The sequence below is a fragment of the Pseudochaenichthys georgianus genome, chromosome 13, assembly GCF_902827115.2.
Source record: "Pseudochaenichthys georgianus chromosome 13, fPseGeo1.2, whole genome shotgun sequence".
NCBI classification, from domain to species: domain Eukaryota; kingdom Metazoa; phylum Chordata; class Actinopteri; order Perciformes; family Channichthyidae; genus Pseudochaenichthys; species Pseudochaenichthys georgianus.
The window spans coordinates 9,040,131-9,057,313 of record NC_047515.1 but is presented as its reverse complement, the minus strand read 5'-3'; the positions used below and the strand labels follow the sequence as shown (position 1 = coordinate 9,057,313).

Below are 17,183 nucleotides of genomic sequence, written 5' to 3'. Positions count from 1 at the left end.
GACGCACACACAGCATCACATTATTGTATCAATTAAACTGACACGAATCAACATGTCTTTTTAATATATTTATGCTTTTGCGTTGTATATCTGGCATTCACCATCTCCACGGCATTATTGTAGATGAGCTTCTCCGCTGTGACGCTGTTGATCTCGTCCATAAAGCGCTGCTTGTCGGAGAAGAAGTGGTTGAGTTTGTCTGTCAGCCGCCGGCAGAGGGAGATGCAGCTTTTGTAACGCTCGTTCAGACTCTTCACCACTGAGAGAAAAAAGAGACATGTAGGCATTAAACATTTAATATAAATGTTGGTATTGAAGTAGAACGTTTTGTAATCCTTGATAAACAGATGTTTTAAGGTTTAGGCTGAAGTGATTTATCCCACTCAAAATAAGGGTCCTTGGGAAAAGAGTGTATATGTGTTGTGTTTTACTGTTTTATAGCGAGTAACTGGGATGTGTATGTTTTATTGTTGCTCTCTAGGGTGCTCACACACACGAAAGGGCCATGCTTGAAGGAATTAAATATCTCTAAAAGGATTACGATACAAATATTGTGTTTGTATTGCCTCACTCATCACTATCTAGACAGCAACTGATGTTAAGTTACAACAACAGTAATAATTAAATAGACAAAGGTAACATTTAAACAACTCCCTCTGATGAAAAGGGTGAACAGCAGATGCTGCCTCTTTTCTAATTGGATGACATTTCCTTACCCTGTTTGACGGCACTGGAAGGATTGAGCTTGGCTGATTTGATCTGCGCCTTGGCCAGATGCAGAGAGGAAGCCAGGAGCTGAGCCGCCTTCATGTAGAGCACCAACTGCTCCACCTGCCTGAAGGGGGCAGCACAAGCACAGTCAATCAAACACTGCAGCACACCTCCTCCTCAGACTGCATGATATTAGTCTTTATCTGAGATCCTGTCAGACCACACTTTAGGCATTCCTTACCCCCACTCTTTGCTGAGCTGGCTGATCTGGTCTACCACCACGCTGTCCTGGGGGGGGTAGAGCGTTGCGGACGACACGCCGAGCTCCGTCCCTCCGGCTCGCACCGCTGCCATCTCCAGGACGCAGTCCGTGAAGGAGAGCATCATGCGGAGGTACATCAGCGTGTCTGTGTGCTCTCGCTGGACCAGACAAAGAGTAAATGTCAAACAGGAAAGACTACATTGAAAGACTGTACCAGTGAGTCATGAAGCTGTCATGAAGCCTCATTTCAACCGCCAACTCTACTCAACTTGACTCTTTTTTGATTTATTTTGGAATTGTCACTGGCGTTTTACAGAAGGTCCTGCACTGACCAGTCATACCAAATTAGCCAAACTGACCAATAAGGATCACATTATTTTGAACACTTGACCCTTATTTCAATTAAATTGCATCCTGTGTAATACGCTGTGCACTTTGAACAACAGACATTCCTCTGTTCGGTGATGAAAACGATGTCTTTACAGAATCAGAATACTTTATTTATACTGGGGGAAACTCGGCCGAATATAGGCTGCTATATCGAGTGGAAAAAGAAAATCAAGATAAAGGACCTGGTACCAAAAGTGAATCAAGTCGAGCAGGTCCTTACTGGTTAATTATCCTGTTAAGTAAAACACTCCAAACACTTCCTCACCTCCATCAGAGTCTCCTCGGGCAGCTCAGGGGCTTCGAATGTGATGAACCCCTCCAAGCTGGGGGGGGAGGTCCCATAGGGAACGTAGCGCAGGCTGCTGGGTGCCCCATCACTCCCGTGAGCAACCTGACTCATCCCGAAACCCCCTGGAGGAGAGCAGCCCATGGCCATGCCGGGGGGAGACCCCACATAGACCCGACCGCTGGTGGAGCACAGAGAGCCGCCAGAACTGTTGGAGCCCACTGACGGGAGAGGGGGGGGGGGGGGGGGGGGTCATAGATCAATACTAACTAAAAACTAGAAACATGTTGTTGCTGGGAACAGCCTATTTGCTCAGGGTCCGGGTGCTCACCTGAGGTGGTGCGGGGTCGTGTGCCCATGTGGCTGCAGGTGGGCGGAGTGCTGCTGTTGGGCGGTGAACCCACGGTGAAGAGGACGGTACGGGGGCTCGCTGACATACCCTGAACCAGCCCACTGGGACCTGCAGGGGCTTTAGGAAGAGGAAATGGGTTTAATACTATATCATACACTGTAAAAAATGAGACTCGGTATAAGGAAGCATTACGTATCAGGTAAGTTCTCATTCTGGCATGTTTAAATATAACTTTATATACTTTTATAAGGAAAAATACAGACTAACAAGACATTCATAACCCCCTATATTGGCCATGTGCAGACAGCAGTGTTCTCATACCTGTGTCCATGGGTCGCTCTGTGTTCAGGCTGTCATTGCTGCCCTGATAGGCCTGTCCCCCCAGAGTGATTCTGATTTGCTGCTCAGACAGACGACCTGTACTAACGGACCTGCAGAGAAAACACAAACAACATCAGCACAATGTCAAACAGCGACGTTACGCGGCACCACACAAGTGCCCTTTCCTCCAAAAACATGCAAAAGACTTATTTATTTAAAATAGCACATTATGTCCTCTACACATCTTCTTCTAGCACTTTCATCTGTTTGCAGCCCACATATTTACATATTATTACATACACAGTATTGTATTCAACTGTACAGTATATAGTTTTGTATTTATTTTGATCATATTCTGTTTAAAAGGTACGTAGTTTACTTATTCCTATATTTTACATACTATTTTTGTTTTTGGTTATTTTGGATGTTGCACTTTCGGTGGAGCCTGAGCTTTTTATTGCCAACAATTACACTGTAGCTATTTTCAATATAACAATAAAACCGTTGAATCTTAAATATGAATGTCTTCATTTTTTATGCAAATACAACAATTTAGAGGCATTCAATGTTAGAAACAGAAGTATGTTTTGCCTGCCAAGCAATGAATCTGGTACAAAACTGTGAAGGTGCCTTGGTGGTACGATACTACTGATGGCAAAGAATAGCAAAGGAACATCCATATCAACAATAAACGATAATGACCATCAATGTACGTTGGAAAGATGGCATGGGGTAGCAAAAGGAAACCGGGTAGTGAAGGAAACGGTCCAGGAGTCCTACCTGCCAAAGGTCCTGCTGGCCTCGGGGGCCGCGGGGCGCCCGGAGAGGTACGGGTTGCAGTGGTGGGCACACATTTCCCGAGCATCTGCCAACGTCTTGGTGGGCACGGGGCTGTCCGCCAGCGCCATCAGATTACAGGACGCTTGCGTTTTGGGAATCTTGAACGGGGCCGATATGGTCTGAAAGGTACAAAATAAACAGGGAAACTTAAAAAACGGAATGTATTTGGCGCTGATCTTTTAATCACTTAAAATCTGTACTCACTTTAGTGGGAGAGCCGATGATGGTGGGCAGCGGGGACTTCTGCAGCCAGTCGGACGTGCGGGGGGAGGTGCCCAGGAGCTTTGTGGGGGAGGAGCCCAGGTTGGCCGGGCGGCCGAACTGAGGGGAATGACTGAAGGAGGAAGAGGAGGCGGAGGAGGAAGGCTGAACCGGGTCTGATAACTGCTTGTGGAGCTTCTGCCTGGTCTGGTAGACCTCGGTCAGGGTGGGGGCACTCTGGAGCCGGGCCCCCAGTAGCTGAGAGGACGGGACGGGGGAACCTGGAGAAGTGGATTAGAGGTCAGTTTAAGTAAATGGACCATTAAGCGTAGTGTATTAAAAAACCTGTATAGATCTGATTTCAACTGATCACAGAAAATGTGACATTAGGGAGTCATAACTAAATCATTTGTCCCTCAGCTCTGAGTAAAAGAAAAACAGCAGGGAGTGATGCTACTGGTGACACTTTGAATGAGCTCTGTGCATCACACCAGTCAAAGAACAACAGTCCTGAGACTGTCCAAAGACACTGTGTTGGTATTTAAGTCTGCTTGTTTTTACTGTATGTCTTTTCAAAATAGGGGCCAAAGTCTGGCTTTATTTCAGACAGTACACTTTCCTCATAATAAAGCGGTCACCATGACAGCAAAGGTCCTGACACAAACAGTGAAGGAGTTCCAAGACGTGACATCTGTAGTGTTTTTATATCATGACTTTTAAAAAGACCTTGACCTATTGTAACCCAAGGAATTAGAAAGTTATGACACAGATGAGATAACAAGGCAACAACTGCAGTTAAGGTCGTTATTACCTTTTTGAATGCCAATGCATATCATATTATACTGTGTGGCCTTATCTCATTGAACTGTTACCTATCATTTGTATCATTGGATCTATATGGTTCATTTTATATTACATTATTACAATACATTTAGCCGACAATTTTCCCAAAGAAACCCAAAAAAGCCATCATTCTGTAAGTACATTAGCTTTCAATCAGCCTAATCATTGCTACATAGAGAAGAACGTATTTTGTTAGCCTGCAAATGAAGATGTGTATACCTTCTATTGTTCTGATCTTTAAACGGGGAGCTTGCTAGCTAGCCGATTAGCCAATGCAGAGCGAAGGGCAGATGCTGGAGTGTATGGTTTGACTATGTCCTGGATGTCCTTACCAGAGAAATTGTTATTTTGCTTGACCTTGCACATTTGATAAGATCCAGTTGAAGTTTTTATTTGATCTGATTTCTATTGGCTGTTTCAGCAACCCACATCCCATGTAAATGCTTAGACACACAGTTGGGTTTAATGTGGATGTGGGTGAAGCAGGTGACCAGGCTGTAGTGTTGCCTGTAAACTGACCTCCTGAGGAGCTGCGGCTGCGGGGCTCGTGGCTCTGCATGTGACAGCAGCAGTGGCCCAGCTGCTCGGGGATGGTGCCCACTGCGAACACAAACACATCATTTTCGCTGGGAGCTTCTGGACACGTCCAACACATGTCTGGAAGGTGTTATTCAAAAGTTGAGACATATCCAGACGTGTCCTTACCCAGAGGTGAGGGAGAGTAGGGCCGGGAGCTGCCGGTGGAGAGACGCCTGCCGACGGTCTGAGGGACGTCCGCCGAGCTGGGGGACCCCGAGGGCACCTTGGGAAACCCCATAGGACTAGTGTTGGAGCGCCTCACTGTGCCGGACCTAAATCAAACACAAAAAACATTAAGTATGTATGCAGACTTTTAAAAGGTGCAACATTCATTCAGTTTTCAGACCTATGAGTACATGATCAGTCGAGTACAGGGGTCACCAACCTTTTTTACGATGAGTGCTACTTTAAAAAAATAAAACAAGTTTGGGCTACTTTTACTCCTCTTTTATATATTTAGCACATTTTAACATTATTATATGCTTACCTTTAACCTTTGTGTGCTGTTTGGGTCTGTGGGACCCGTTTGCAGTGTTTACTAAAAGAAAGTGTATTCAATTTAATTATTTTAACCTGCTTTATTTGGAGGTGGACCTCACCTCCTCTAGGGGGGTCCGGGGGCATGCTCCCCTGGGAAGATTTTGCATCAATCTGGTGCACTTTGAGCACAACATGAATTCATGGATACAGCTCTCAACACTCAGATGAAAGGGAGCTGTATACTTTTGAATAATCCAAACATCTTTAGAATATGATCACAACCAATAACAAATCATTTAAACTGGTTTATTCTTATCTTATGTTACCTAGTTAGCATTCTTTCTTTCTATTTATGAATATTTGACTAATCACTCTCCTTTTAAACTGTATTTTTTTTTACTGTCCTATAGTACACATTGGAATGATTTCTTACTTTATATTAAATAGATAAAAGGTGTGCTCTCTCTCTCTCTCTCTCTCTCTCTCTCTCAGAGGCTGTGTGCTCCTCCGTGGCGATGACGGCTTGCGTTAAAAAAAAAAAAATAAACATATTTGTAAAGTGGGGGGACACAAACGGGATTTTTGGTAAACAAACAAAAGTGGAAAGAACACAAAGAATGTTTCCCCAAGGTGTAATACAAGTATGGTAAAAACCTTCTTTTCGCATCCAAAACTAAAGGCCATTTTAAATATGTTTCATGCATTGTTTACAACCATGTCTGAGAGATAGTGGTCTTCCCTTTGTTGGGACATTGCCATTTTTTGTGTCAACCTTGTATGATTGTGCAAGACAAAGAAAGAAATGGGGACCCACTAGTTAATGAGAAGTGATTCGAAGTAGCCAACAAAAATAACAAAACATTGCTCCTTAGCGTTCAAAGTGGTCAAGGATTCAACAGGGCACCTTAAAGTAGTCCCATAAACAGACACATATATTAAGTTAACATGACATGTTAGACATTAAAGAAACTGCTGGTTCAGAAAGGCCAAAAGGTATTAGTAACCTAAATGTTAACATTTTAAGAGCTCATTTTAGGAGCTCAATGGAAGTAACCCCACTTCATACTTTCCTAATACTGTGTCAGCAAATGACAATGCAAACAAACCACTAGATGACCACGAGCCCTCACAGAAACCTTTAAACTGCTGCACATTAGCAACACACAACAGGTGATTAACGTCTTAAGTACCTCCAGTGTTCTCCCTTTCAGCAACAACAAGACTAATCTTCCTCTGCACTCCCCTCTGCTTTGTTTCCACATAAATCCTCCCAGCAACAGGTCGGATGCCACAGAGTGGAGTTATGAGGTCATGTCAGTGAAAGCTAACAGCTGATGAAACAACAGCCTGGGTTTGCATCAACTAACACTGAGTAAAACATTAGTCACAGGCTGATTTCAGGTAACAAACACTTCCTCACACCCAGCAGAGGAGGCTCTTACCTGGGGGAGCTGTACAGCGTGGTGGTCGGGCTGCTGGAGAGGTTCTGCTTGATGCGCTGGTAGTTCCGGATCTGCGTGGGAACAGGGATGGGGGTGGTCTCAGCCCGTGGGGACACCATAGGGGTCTGTCCAGGGGTTGGTTGCGGCTGCCTGTTGGGGAAGAACGGGGATAAGGGGGCAGTTAGCCAGTCTGCTCGATGCTGCTGCTGCTTCCATAACTCCAAGACGTCTTCAGGGGGGTCAACACCCATAATAAGTTAAATATCCAAAGGTTTATAAAGCAGGACAACTCTAAAATGTTCTTTCTACTGCTTTATGTTTACTTCAGAGTGGAGTCAGGTTGAGGAACTTAAGTTTAGCCTGGCGGATCATCTGATGAAAAAAAAGAAAGGAGGCCAGGCTTCCATGTAAACAGAAAGGGCAGCCCCAATCAGCTTCGAGCTCTTGCTGCTGGGGGCGTGGCTAGAGGCAGGGCCGGGCCAGAGCGGGCCAATGGCACGTGTAAGGCCGGTTCTCTGATATAAACACAGACACAGCTGGGGGAGTGCAAGAAGCCACAGCTCATTTGCATTCTTTTGTTATTCCACGGGAGACAAAATGTTCTTGAGCATACAGAATGCAAAAAAAAGAGGAGGAGTAGGGGGAAATGGGCCTTTAAGAGTGCGACACCAGTTGGAAACCAGTGTTATGTAATTATGTGAAGACTGGGAGGGTCTACGAGAGGGTGAGCAGGAGGACACGTGAGGCAGAGACTAGTCAAGACAAAGAACCAGAGACTCTGTTGGATTGTATTTATTCTGAGATACAAGCATTTGATACAGTAACCCACGAAGGAGGCTTTCTATATTTTATTCCGGTGCCTGAAAGCTTTACTACCCAGACAGGGCTTAATGTGGAGAGGACTGTAGTGTGCAGTCCTTGTTAAAAAGGGAGAGATAAAGAGAATTTGTAGGTCACTGAACCGCTGCTTTTAAGAGTGGCAAGAGGAGAGAGACTGCATCTGAAGTCAGTTCCCTCTGACCTGGTTTCTGCCTCAGAGAGGGGGATGGCATCAAACAAATCCAGCCTTTCTTCATCATCATGTCTCTACTTCCTCAACTCAAATCAATGTAGTACCCACAAGGCACAGACGATAAACAAGGCTTTGATTTAGTAAGTCTTTGTGAGTGTGTTACTAAATTACAAGGGGCAACTGCGGTCATGAAGATAAAATGTGTTTTTCCCGTGTCAATGTTTAACTAATTGATGTAAGCAGTACAGAGTTATTGCTAGGGAGAAAAGTGTTACAGGACAGCATAGGGAGGGGATAAAGCTGCTGCATGGACAGTTGGAGGATGACACAGAACGGCAACAAAAACAGAGCATAGAAAAAAGGGAACAGAGAGAGAGAGAAGAGAACGGTTTTGCTCGAGGCTGTTGACACATGCAAACAGGAAAGCAGGGAGATAGAAGAAGTGACTGCAGGTTGTTATAAAAGGGAGAAAGAACAAGAACAAAGAGAGACAGGCAGTAGCAGGAGTTAAGGGAGCAGAATATGTGTATAAAACGTTTTAAAGAGGCCCCATTATGTTTTGGGTTTCCCCTTGCCTGTTTCTAAACAGGTACTTTTAATGTTTTAAACTTGTAAACTTACTTTTTGATATTGCTGCTACTTTTTACTTATTAACATGGATGTATAGTTATTTGTATTTTATTTTATTAACATGTGCTTGCCTTTTCTATGATATGTTAATCTACTCATCTTATTGTTGCAGTTTAGCAGCACTGTCCCACTGCGGGAAAAAAAGATTTAATGGGATATTGGGAATAAGTAAAGAAAATTAGCAACAGACAGCATTAGTTCTCAAGGTTTCATAGAGAGGCGAAGTCCCGCCCTTCTACTTCCGCCCCATGGGACCTTATTTCTGAAAAATTATGTATTGAAGTCAATGGGGAGAGAAAGATTATCTATCGATCCCGTTTGAATTGTGCCACGAATTACACCTATGATGTTTGTCAATCTTAAAAAATCATTTCCATGTCAAAAAAGTCACAGTTTGTCGTAAAACTGTTGAAATATAAGACTATGAAAAATACACAACTAGAAAGACTACAAATCCCAGAGTCGCGTAAGTGATGTCATTAACGTTACACATTACACTCGTGTTACGGTACGTCCACACAGCAGCTTTTCAAAAATCTTGAAAATCTTGGAGCTGGGCGTGTCTGAAAGCTTGGGGATTTTTTGCGAGCAACGTGACCAACAACCAATCACATGAATCTCCCGCCCCCGACATACAAAGCAAAAAACCCCGGGGATTTTATGCGAGCAATATATATATAATAGGGCTGTCAGTCGATTAAAATATTTAATCGCGATTAATCGCATGATTGTCCATAGTTAATCGCGATTAATCGCAAATTAATCGCACATTTTTGATCTGTTCTAAATGTACCTTAGAGGAATATTTTTCAAGTTTTTAATACTCTTATCAACATATGAGTGGACAAATATGCTTTATATATGTGTTTATTATCATTTGAACAATGACAAATATTCTCATGAATATTAAACACAACAACCTCTGAACATTACAAACATTCGCCTCAATTCAACCTGGAACCTCTCATACAATAATACAATACAAAGTGTGTGTGTGTGTGTGTGTGTGTGTGTGTGTGTGTGTGTGTGTGTGTGTGTGTGTGTGTGTGTGTGTGTGTGTGTGTGTGTGTGTGTGTGTGTGTGTGTGTGTGTGTGTGTGTGTGGGTGTGGTGTGTGTGTGTGTGTGTGTGTGTGTGTGTGTGTGTGTGTGTGTGTGTGTGTGTGTGTGTGTGTGTGTGTGTGATCGTTGGAGCTATGTGCAACTCAAGGCATATGCTCGAACGGGAGCTGCCTGGACGCTGCAATCATGTTGCTGCAATGATGAGTGTGCTGACTGTTAGTACAATGTCCCGCTGTCTGCTTCCTGCATAAAGTCAAGTGCTCGGCGCAGTTGTGGCGAAATGTCGCTCCTCTGTTTTCATTTAAACAGCTCCTTATATCCGTTAGCGCAGCTAGCTAGCACCAGATGCTAACAACAACAATGCACGTAAGGTCTCTCTCGCTCGCTCGGGCCACACATCCACACATCCACACACCTTCCTGGTCCTCCCGATGGCCAGTCGGTGCCTGCCGGTGAGCGTGGAAGTGTGGTCTGCCACAAGCGGGCGGCAGGAGCGGGGCTGTCAGCATCAGCTTGTAGATGGTATTTTAAACTCGATGTGCTCTGAAACTACGGGGCGGCCGAGGAAAACAAATACACATGCGTTAATCGCGTTAAAATAATTAGTGGCGTTAATTTTTTTTTGCGTTAACGCGTTATCTTGACAGCCCTAATTATATATATATATATATATATATATATATATATATATATATATATAAACTCCCCAAACAGGCGAAAACCTACCAGTTTCACCCACTGTCTCTGCCACCTCCCTCCATGCCTGGTCCCTCCGGTTTGTATCCCGTTAAATAGTCTGGTCGTAAAGAACCGGGTGATTTGCTACCGTAATTTCTCGTTTGGAAAATGAGGAAATGAACTGCAGTCTGGTTCTCCCTGCTTACACGCGGTTTGATTGGCTAGCGCTTCTACTGTCAGATTTGCATAAACGTGATTTGATTGGCTGACGCTTCCAGCTCAGCTTCAAAAGTTGAACATTGCTCAACTTTTGAATCCGTAGGTACGTCCACACAGCAGCTTCACGGCCCGTCCACACAGCGGCGTGCGTTGAAGCTTCCAACGCTTCTGCCCATTCACTTTGAATGGGGTGACGTCACTTTTAGCCGAACTGCATCGTGGGAAGCGACGCGGAGCGTTGCTGGCGTGACTCGCTGCAAAAGTTGAGCAATGTTCAACTTTTGACGCCTCGGCAGAAGCGTCAACCAATCGAATCATATGCCAGTACAAGCTCTAGCCAATCAAACCGCTGCTTGTGTGTCAGGGGCGGGAGATTCATGTGATTGGTTGTTGGTCGAGTGTCAGACACGCCCGCCGGCAAGCGTCAACGCACGCCGCTGTGTGGACGGGCCGTTAGACGAATCTTCCACCGCTTCCAACGCTTCTCTGCCCATTGACTTTGAATGGGGATGATGTCACTTTGCCTCGCTTTTCGCCGAACTGCATTGTGGGGAAGCGAAGTGAAGATTTCCAGGATTTCCAGGATTCAAAAGTTGAGCAATGTTCAACTTTTGAAGCTGAGCTGGAAGCGTCAGCCAATCAAATCACGTTTATGCAAATCTGACAGTAGAAGCGCTAGCCAATCAAATCGCGTGTAAGCAGGGAGAACCAGACCGCAGTTCATTTCCTCATATTCCAAACGAGAAATTACGGTAGCAAATCACCCGGTTCTTTACGACCAGAACTATTAACGGGATACAAACCGGAGGAACCAGGCATGGAGGGAGGTGGCAGAGACAGTGGGTGAAACTGGTAGGTTTTCGCCTGTTTGGGGAGTTTATATATATATATATATATATATATATATATATATTGCTCGCATAAAATCCCCGGGGTTTTTTGCTTTGTATGTCGGGGGCGGGAGATTCATGTGATTGGTTGTTGGTCGCGTTGCTCGCAAAAAATCCCCAAGCTTTCAGACACGCCCAGCTCCAAGATTTTTGAAAAGCTGCTGTGTGGACGAACCGTTACTCACCAAAACCTTGTAAAGCCGGACTAACTCCCCTTGTGTGTATGTACAGTTCTCAACATGGCCAGACTTGTAGTGATTTTCACCTCTTAAGCCCTGCGCCTGTTTTTCAGGTTCGAAAATGCCACGAACAACAAAGACTATATCTTCACTTCTAAAAAGGGTGAATTAATAATCCTTTCTCTCAAAGCAAGGTTACATCTGTGAGTTGGATGTAGAAGTGTCAGAATCAATAGATGTTTTTATTTTAAAGTCAATTCAGATGGAACATAGTAAAAACATGTAAATTCTAATGTCCGCCTAAAGAAAACCCATTAAAACCACCCTTGAATGATGGGTTAGTAGACGAAAAGCTTTAGGAATCCAAACTATAACATATAATAAGTACCCTGTATCAAGATTGATGCAAAACAAGTGAAATTTGACCTTTTTAGAGAGGTTTAGAAAAATAAAGTCCAGGCGGACTCACCTCTGGGTAATTTGGGAACCATCAGTTCCATTTGAACTTTTTCACTGTAAAAATCGTTTTATTACTTTGAATTATCACTATAGGTATTCATTCCATCCAAATACAACTGTTGTGAAAAAAATAAAATAAAACACTCTGTTATCCTCTTAGGCCCCACGGACCCGAAATCGCGTCATTTGCAGGAAACAACGTCTAAGGAACCTTAATATTTAATAAACTATGAATATTTTCTATCCATATAACGGGAAAAAACTCATTTAACTGATCTTTTTCATTTATTTTTAAAAAAAAAAACACACAATGCTAACAGTGAGCCTCTGAATTAGCCCCGAGCGAAAAATGCTAACCTATTACTGCACCGAAAATCACTCCTAGCTCCCTTATTACTTATCCTAGCTGCACATCCAACACATTGTTTATGATCGTAAAGACACAGAATCTAACGGTGCTCACCTCAACACTGAAAGATACAAACTCGCGAGGTTATCAACAAAAACGTACATCAAAACAAGTGGCGCTAGGTACTAACATGCGCTAGGCTAACAATGACTTACTTTCCTCTTTGTCTGGTCTAAACTGGTCTTCAATGGCATTAAAACGATAAAAACGATGATGTAGTTAATCCATAGGTTAATATCCAATGTGGCTGTGTCCCCTTTGAAATGTTCTGATAATCTATAAGCAATAAAACTGCAATTCTGTTATCTGCTGTCCGCTCTGCGCTCCGTGCGCTCTGGCTCCTGCAATTCCTGCTTCCTTCTGCACTAAACAATAAGTAAAGTCTGCTGCGTAATGTACTTACGCTGGCTGGCATTCTTTATACTTTACGCAGGACCATATCTCTGGAACCCATTGTTCGATTTGGGTGAATTACACATTTTTCTTAACCATTACATTCAATAGAATCGATGGGCAGTTCCCAAATCCACGTAAAAGTTACCATTGCGGACGTAATAGAGAAGCAAACGAAGCATATCTGAAAGTACAAGCCTGGACGGCAAAACGTTATACCCAGTATATTGCCATAAATATGATGATGGATTATCAGTAAAAATGTCTACGTGACACAAAGACATTGGATTAACCTTGAGCGGCGTTTTTATTCCGTTGAACACAACTTTTGATCACAAATCAAAAAAGGTAAGATGTAATTATTGTAATATTTTTGAAACCGGATGTTGTTTACTTTCTCTTTTCTGGCTGATAGCTCCAGGAATTTGGGGTCGTACAGTGGTGACATTACATGTGTGGAATCTGTTGAGTCTCAGCTTTAATCGGATATCTTGTTTGTGCAGTTACGATAAGTAATAAGGGCATTTCAACCGTGAGTGCTGTGCAAAAGTCCGTTAGCATTAGTTAGCATTTTTTCGCTCCATGCTAATTCAAAGGCTTGGTATTACTCTTGTGTTTCTTTTAGCTAAAAATGGTTCACATTTTCAGTTAGCTGAGTTTCTTACCATTAAAAGGGTATGGAACATTAATAGTTTCATAAATGTTAAGAAGCCCTGAGACATAGTCTCGTAAAAAAACGGTGGGAGGGGTCCACTGGGGGGACCCTCTGGCTTAAGAGGTTAATACTTTTCGCCTCATTCTGAAAGAAAGAAGTGAAATGTGCTAACGTGACGGCCATCTTGGTGTTGGTGACGTGTGCAAGACCAGAGTTGAAGTTCATTGAGCGCTTCACACAAAAAAATGGGTTACTTCACAGTTTTACGACACTTTTTTATTGTTTTGACTTGCAAAATTATCTTTTAAATTGACAAACATCATAGTGTAATTCGCGGCACAATTCAAACGGGATTGAAAGATAATCGCCATTGACTTCAATACATAATCTTTCCGAAATAAAGTCCCATGGAGGACCCCGGAAGGGGAGGGACTTTGCCTCTCTATAGACGGAAATATGTGTTTAATTATTTTATTTTGACCTGAAACTAGAGTATTTTTTTTTAAAAGCTTCCCTGATGAGATATAGCTAGTGGAAGGTAGAAAAGGGTCAAATATCAGGGAATAATTGCTGGACAGGAGAATGATGAATATAAGTGGTTAATTCAATAACATGGATGTAAACCTGAAGAAAAAGGACGGTAACATTGAGAGCATAGTGTGTTAGCAGTACATGTAAGCGTGTTATGATCTTTTAAGTACACAGGCCCAGTAATAACACAGTTTGTCAAAGCAGCAGATTTGGGCAGTGTGCATGTCTATTCTTATCACACAGCCCTCGTGGGTCGGTGCTTTATTTAGCGCAGAACCACCTTGTTGTTTGGCTCAATGATTCACATCTCACTCACCATGCACATTAGGAGGTGTGCAGGATAATTCACTCTTGACAAATGGACGGTGTGTGTGTGTGTGTGTGTGTGTGTGTGTGTGTGTGTGTGTGTGTGTGTGTGTGTGTGTGTGTGTGTGTGTGTGTGTGTGTGTGTGTGTGTGTGTGTGTGTGTGTGTGTGTGTGTGTGTGGTGTGTGTGTGTGTGTGTGGTGTTAAGCTGCAGTTGGTCAGAGAGACACAAATAGGGAAGTGAATTAACAAAGGAGGCCTCACTGAAATAAAAACATGCAAACAATAGATGTTATGACCTTCCACACATGCACATGAAATCAAGGCTGTGTGTGAATCGGCATCATGTCACACTTCAATCTGCAGCATTCATTAAGGCTTTGCAGACCCTTGTAATGCTATTTAGACTTTATTATATGACTAATGTATTACCAGAATAAACCAACAAATACATGTTACATTTGTTGTTAAGTGTTAACACAAGCCCCCTATAAAATCACAATTTTTTATAAACTTTTGTACGGATTAAATTCAGGAGATGTTAATAGGCAGATTTAGTTTAATTTGGACACAGTCAAAGTGCGTGTTTCCCTGTATTTCCAGTCGTTATGCAAAGTTACTGTTAGAAAGAAAGCAAATGAGGGTATAACAACACCTATAATTATATTTTTTGTATGTGTGCATTAATGTCTGTTATAGCTTTATGACTTTGGGAATCAGTGTTCCTGTCCAGATTTTGTTTCTCTTCATATAACTTTTCCCCAAAGTCAGAATTAGGAGAAATTATTCTTACATTTTTTACAAAAATTCACTTTTGGTCAGATCTAAAAGAAATGTCACATGTCCCTAATCCTCTTGCATAGGTTCACAATGCACGATACATTTGTGTGTGTTTTTAATAACATATTTTGGTACAATATCCAAACCAGTTTGGAAGAACGCATCTTACTCACCCCCACTCACTGGACAGTCGACGACCCGCTCCCATTGGCTGGTCGTCTGAGGAGGGAGAAAGAAAGAAAGAAAGAAAGACAACAATTATAAAGAGGCAGCAGGCTTTACTGATGTATGAATCAACAGTAATCAGGTGATTACATGACTACACTGTGTTCATTGTTTGAGGGGAGGACTAGCAGGTGTGTGTGTGTGTGTGTGTGTGTGTGTGTGTGTGTGTGTGTGTGTGTGTGTGTGTGTGTGTGTTGTGTGTGTGTGTGTGTGTGGTGTGTGTGTTGTGTGTGTGTGTGTGTGTGTGTGTGTGTGTGTGTGTGTGTGTGTGTGTGTGTGTGTGTGTGTGTGTGTGTGTGTGTGTGTGTGTGTGTGTGTGTGTGTGTGTGTGTGTGTGTGTGTGTGTGTGTGTGTGTGTGGCAGTTGCAGAGGGAGTGGGTTCATTTTACCAGTCAGAAGGGTAAGGGTACGTACCTTCTGTTTACGGACTGATGTCTACGATTACAGCATGAAATGGTTAGCAGGTGTTTAACGTAATGGCGGATTTGGTGACATGTGTTGCTTGAGTGTGTTTGAGTGTGTGTGTGCGCTGTAGGTATTATTGGCAGGTAATGAATCGGACCTCACATTACATATACTTCCAAGACATCTGCGTGCTTGTGCAGAACAGATGTCCATTTACTTCTGAGTCCATCTGTCAAGTGTACATTGTACTGTATGTACAATGGAGAGGGTGAACATAACACTGATTGTGAAAGAACATTTCCCAGGTCAGATGATTTCAAACTGTATAACTACCAATAAGTTGCTTTACTTGACGACATACTAACAACAAATCGAATTACAAAAACAAAACACATTTTTAACCAATCAAATGGAAGTATTTTCAGATACTGGTTGGTTGAGTTAGCTGTCCCTATTCTCCACAACCTCAAATAAAGCATTGAGTTTAAAATATGACTATTTTCCGACATTTAATCCTCGTCCCCTCCCATCCCTTCTTCCTCATGTCTCAGGTCCAGGACTATATATTTTGTTGGGGAGCACTGATAAACTTAATAAATATCATGTTTTATTCTTATTTTCAATACATTCTTTTGTTTTGGTATGAAAAGGTAATAAGTTATATGGGAGGCACAAGTATTCTCTGTAAGGAAAGGTCTTTGTGTTGTGAAAAGTTATGATATATATATTCATGTTGTGATACACTAAGGATCAACAATACATTGACCAATTATTCCTAAACATTTAATCAAAATGGCTATAATAAGGTTAGATTCTGCAAACTGTCTTTTATATTTTCTTGCTGTAAGTATTGTATTCTTGCTGTGAAAATAATACGCAATTCTTTTTGCAATAACCCCCAGCTCGACAGGTAATATATTTGCATTCTCCACAAGCAAAGTGAGGTTAGCCAAAGACTTGATCTCCTTTTGGTATAATCAGGTGAGTTACAGAACACACAGTAGGGTACAGTATGTGCGTGCACTCACAGCTGTCAGTGGAGATGTGAGGCACCAGCACAAAGTCGTCAGTATCAGAGGACGAGTTCTTGCTGCTGGTGCTTCCTGCAGACTCTTTGGAAAGCTGCAGGAAGTTGGGCGGACCGAGCGGAGGGGACGACAGACCGTCTTCTGCTAGAGTCTGCATGTCCGGGAGAGACTGTGAGAGAGAGGGAGGGAGGGCGAGAGAAAGAGGATTAAGTTGTAATGTGCCTCCTGAATGACGCAATTAAGGCTGTCAAACTTAAAGTGGACATTACATTACATTACATTGCATTTAGCTGACGCTTTTATCCAAAGCGACTTACAATAAGTACATTCGACCAGGAAGACACAACCTTGAAGAAAACAGAATCATATAAGAACATCAGGTTTCATAGAGCCAAACATTGTTATTTATTAGTATATAAGTGCTCTGTTAGCAGTTCTTTGTTAGTCATTCTATCGCTCGAAGTGGAGTTGAAAGAGATGAGTTTTCAGTCTGCGCCGGAAGGTGTGTAAGCTTTCTGCTGTCCTGATGTCAATGGGGAGCTCATTCCACCATTTTGGAGCCAGGATAGCAAACCCACGTGTTTTTGCTGATGGGAACTTGAGTCCCCCTCGCAGCGA

The 17,183-nt window shown here is 42.8% G+C and overlaps 1 protein-coding gene across 1 annotated transcript in view; it reads right to left on the bottom strand.

Moving 5' to 3' along the window:
- The window catches only part of ulk2 (unc-51 like autophagy activating kinase 2), a 56,111-nt gene that overhangs the window by 3,293 nt on the left and 35,635 nt on the right, over positions 1 to 17,183 (bottom strand). Inside the window, exons 7-19 of the mRNA XM_034097705.2 lie at positions 16,566 to 16,734; positions 15,081 to 15,126; positions 6,708 to 6,857; positions 4,912 to 5,057; positions 4,726 to 4,806; positions 3,367 to 3,644; positions 3,103 to 3,281; positions 2,323 to 2,432; positions 1,981 to 2,118; positions 1,629 to 1,870; positions 953 to 1,131; positions 717 to 835; positions 102 to 259 (exon numbers count right to left, since the gene is read on the bottom strand). Of these exons, the coding sequence (XP_033953596.1) occupies positions 102 to 259; positions 717 to 835; positions 953 to 1,131; positions 1,629 to 1,870; positions 1,981 to 2,118; positions 2,323 to 2,432; positions 3,103 to 3,281; positions 3,367 to 3,644; positions 4,726 to 4,806; positions 4,912 to 5,057; positions 6,708 to 6,857; positions 15,081 to 15,126; positions 16,566 to 16,734 (1,995 nt within the window). The remainder of the gene's footprint in view (positions 1 to 101; positions 260 to 716; positions 836 to 952; positions 1,132 to 1,628; positions 1,871 to 1,980; positions 2,119 to 2,322; positions 2,433 to 3,102; positions 3,282 to 3,366; positions 3,645 to 4,725; positions 4,807 to 4,911; positions 5,058 to 6,707; positions 6,858 to 15,080; positions 15,127 to 16,565; positions 16,735 to 17,183) is intronic.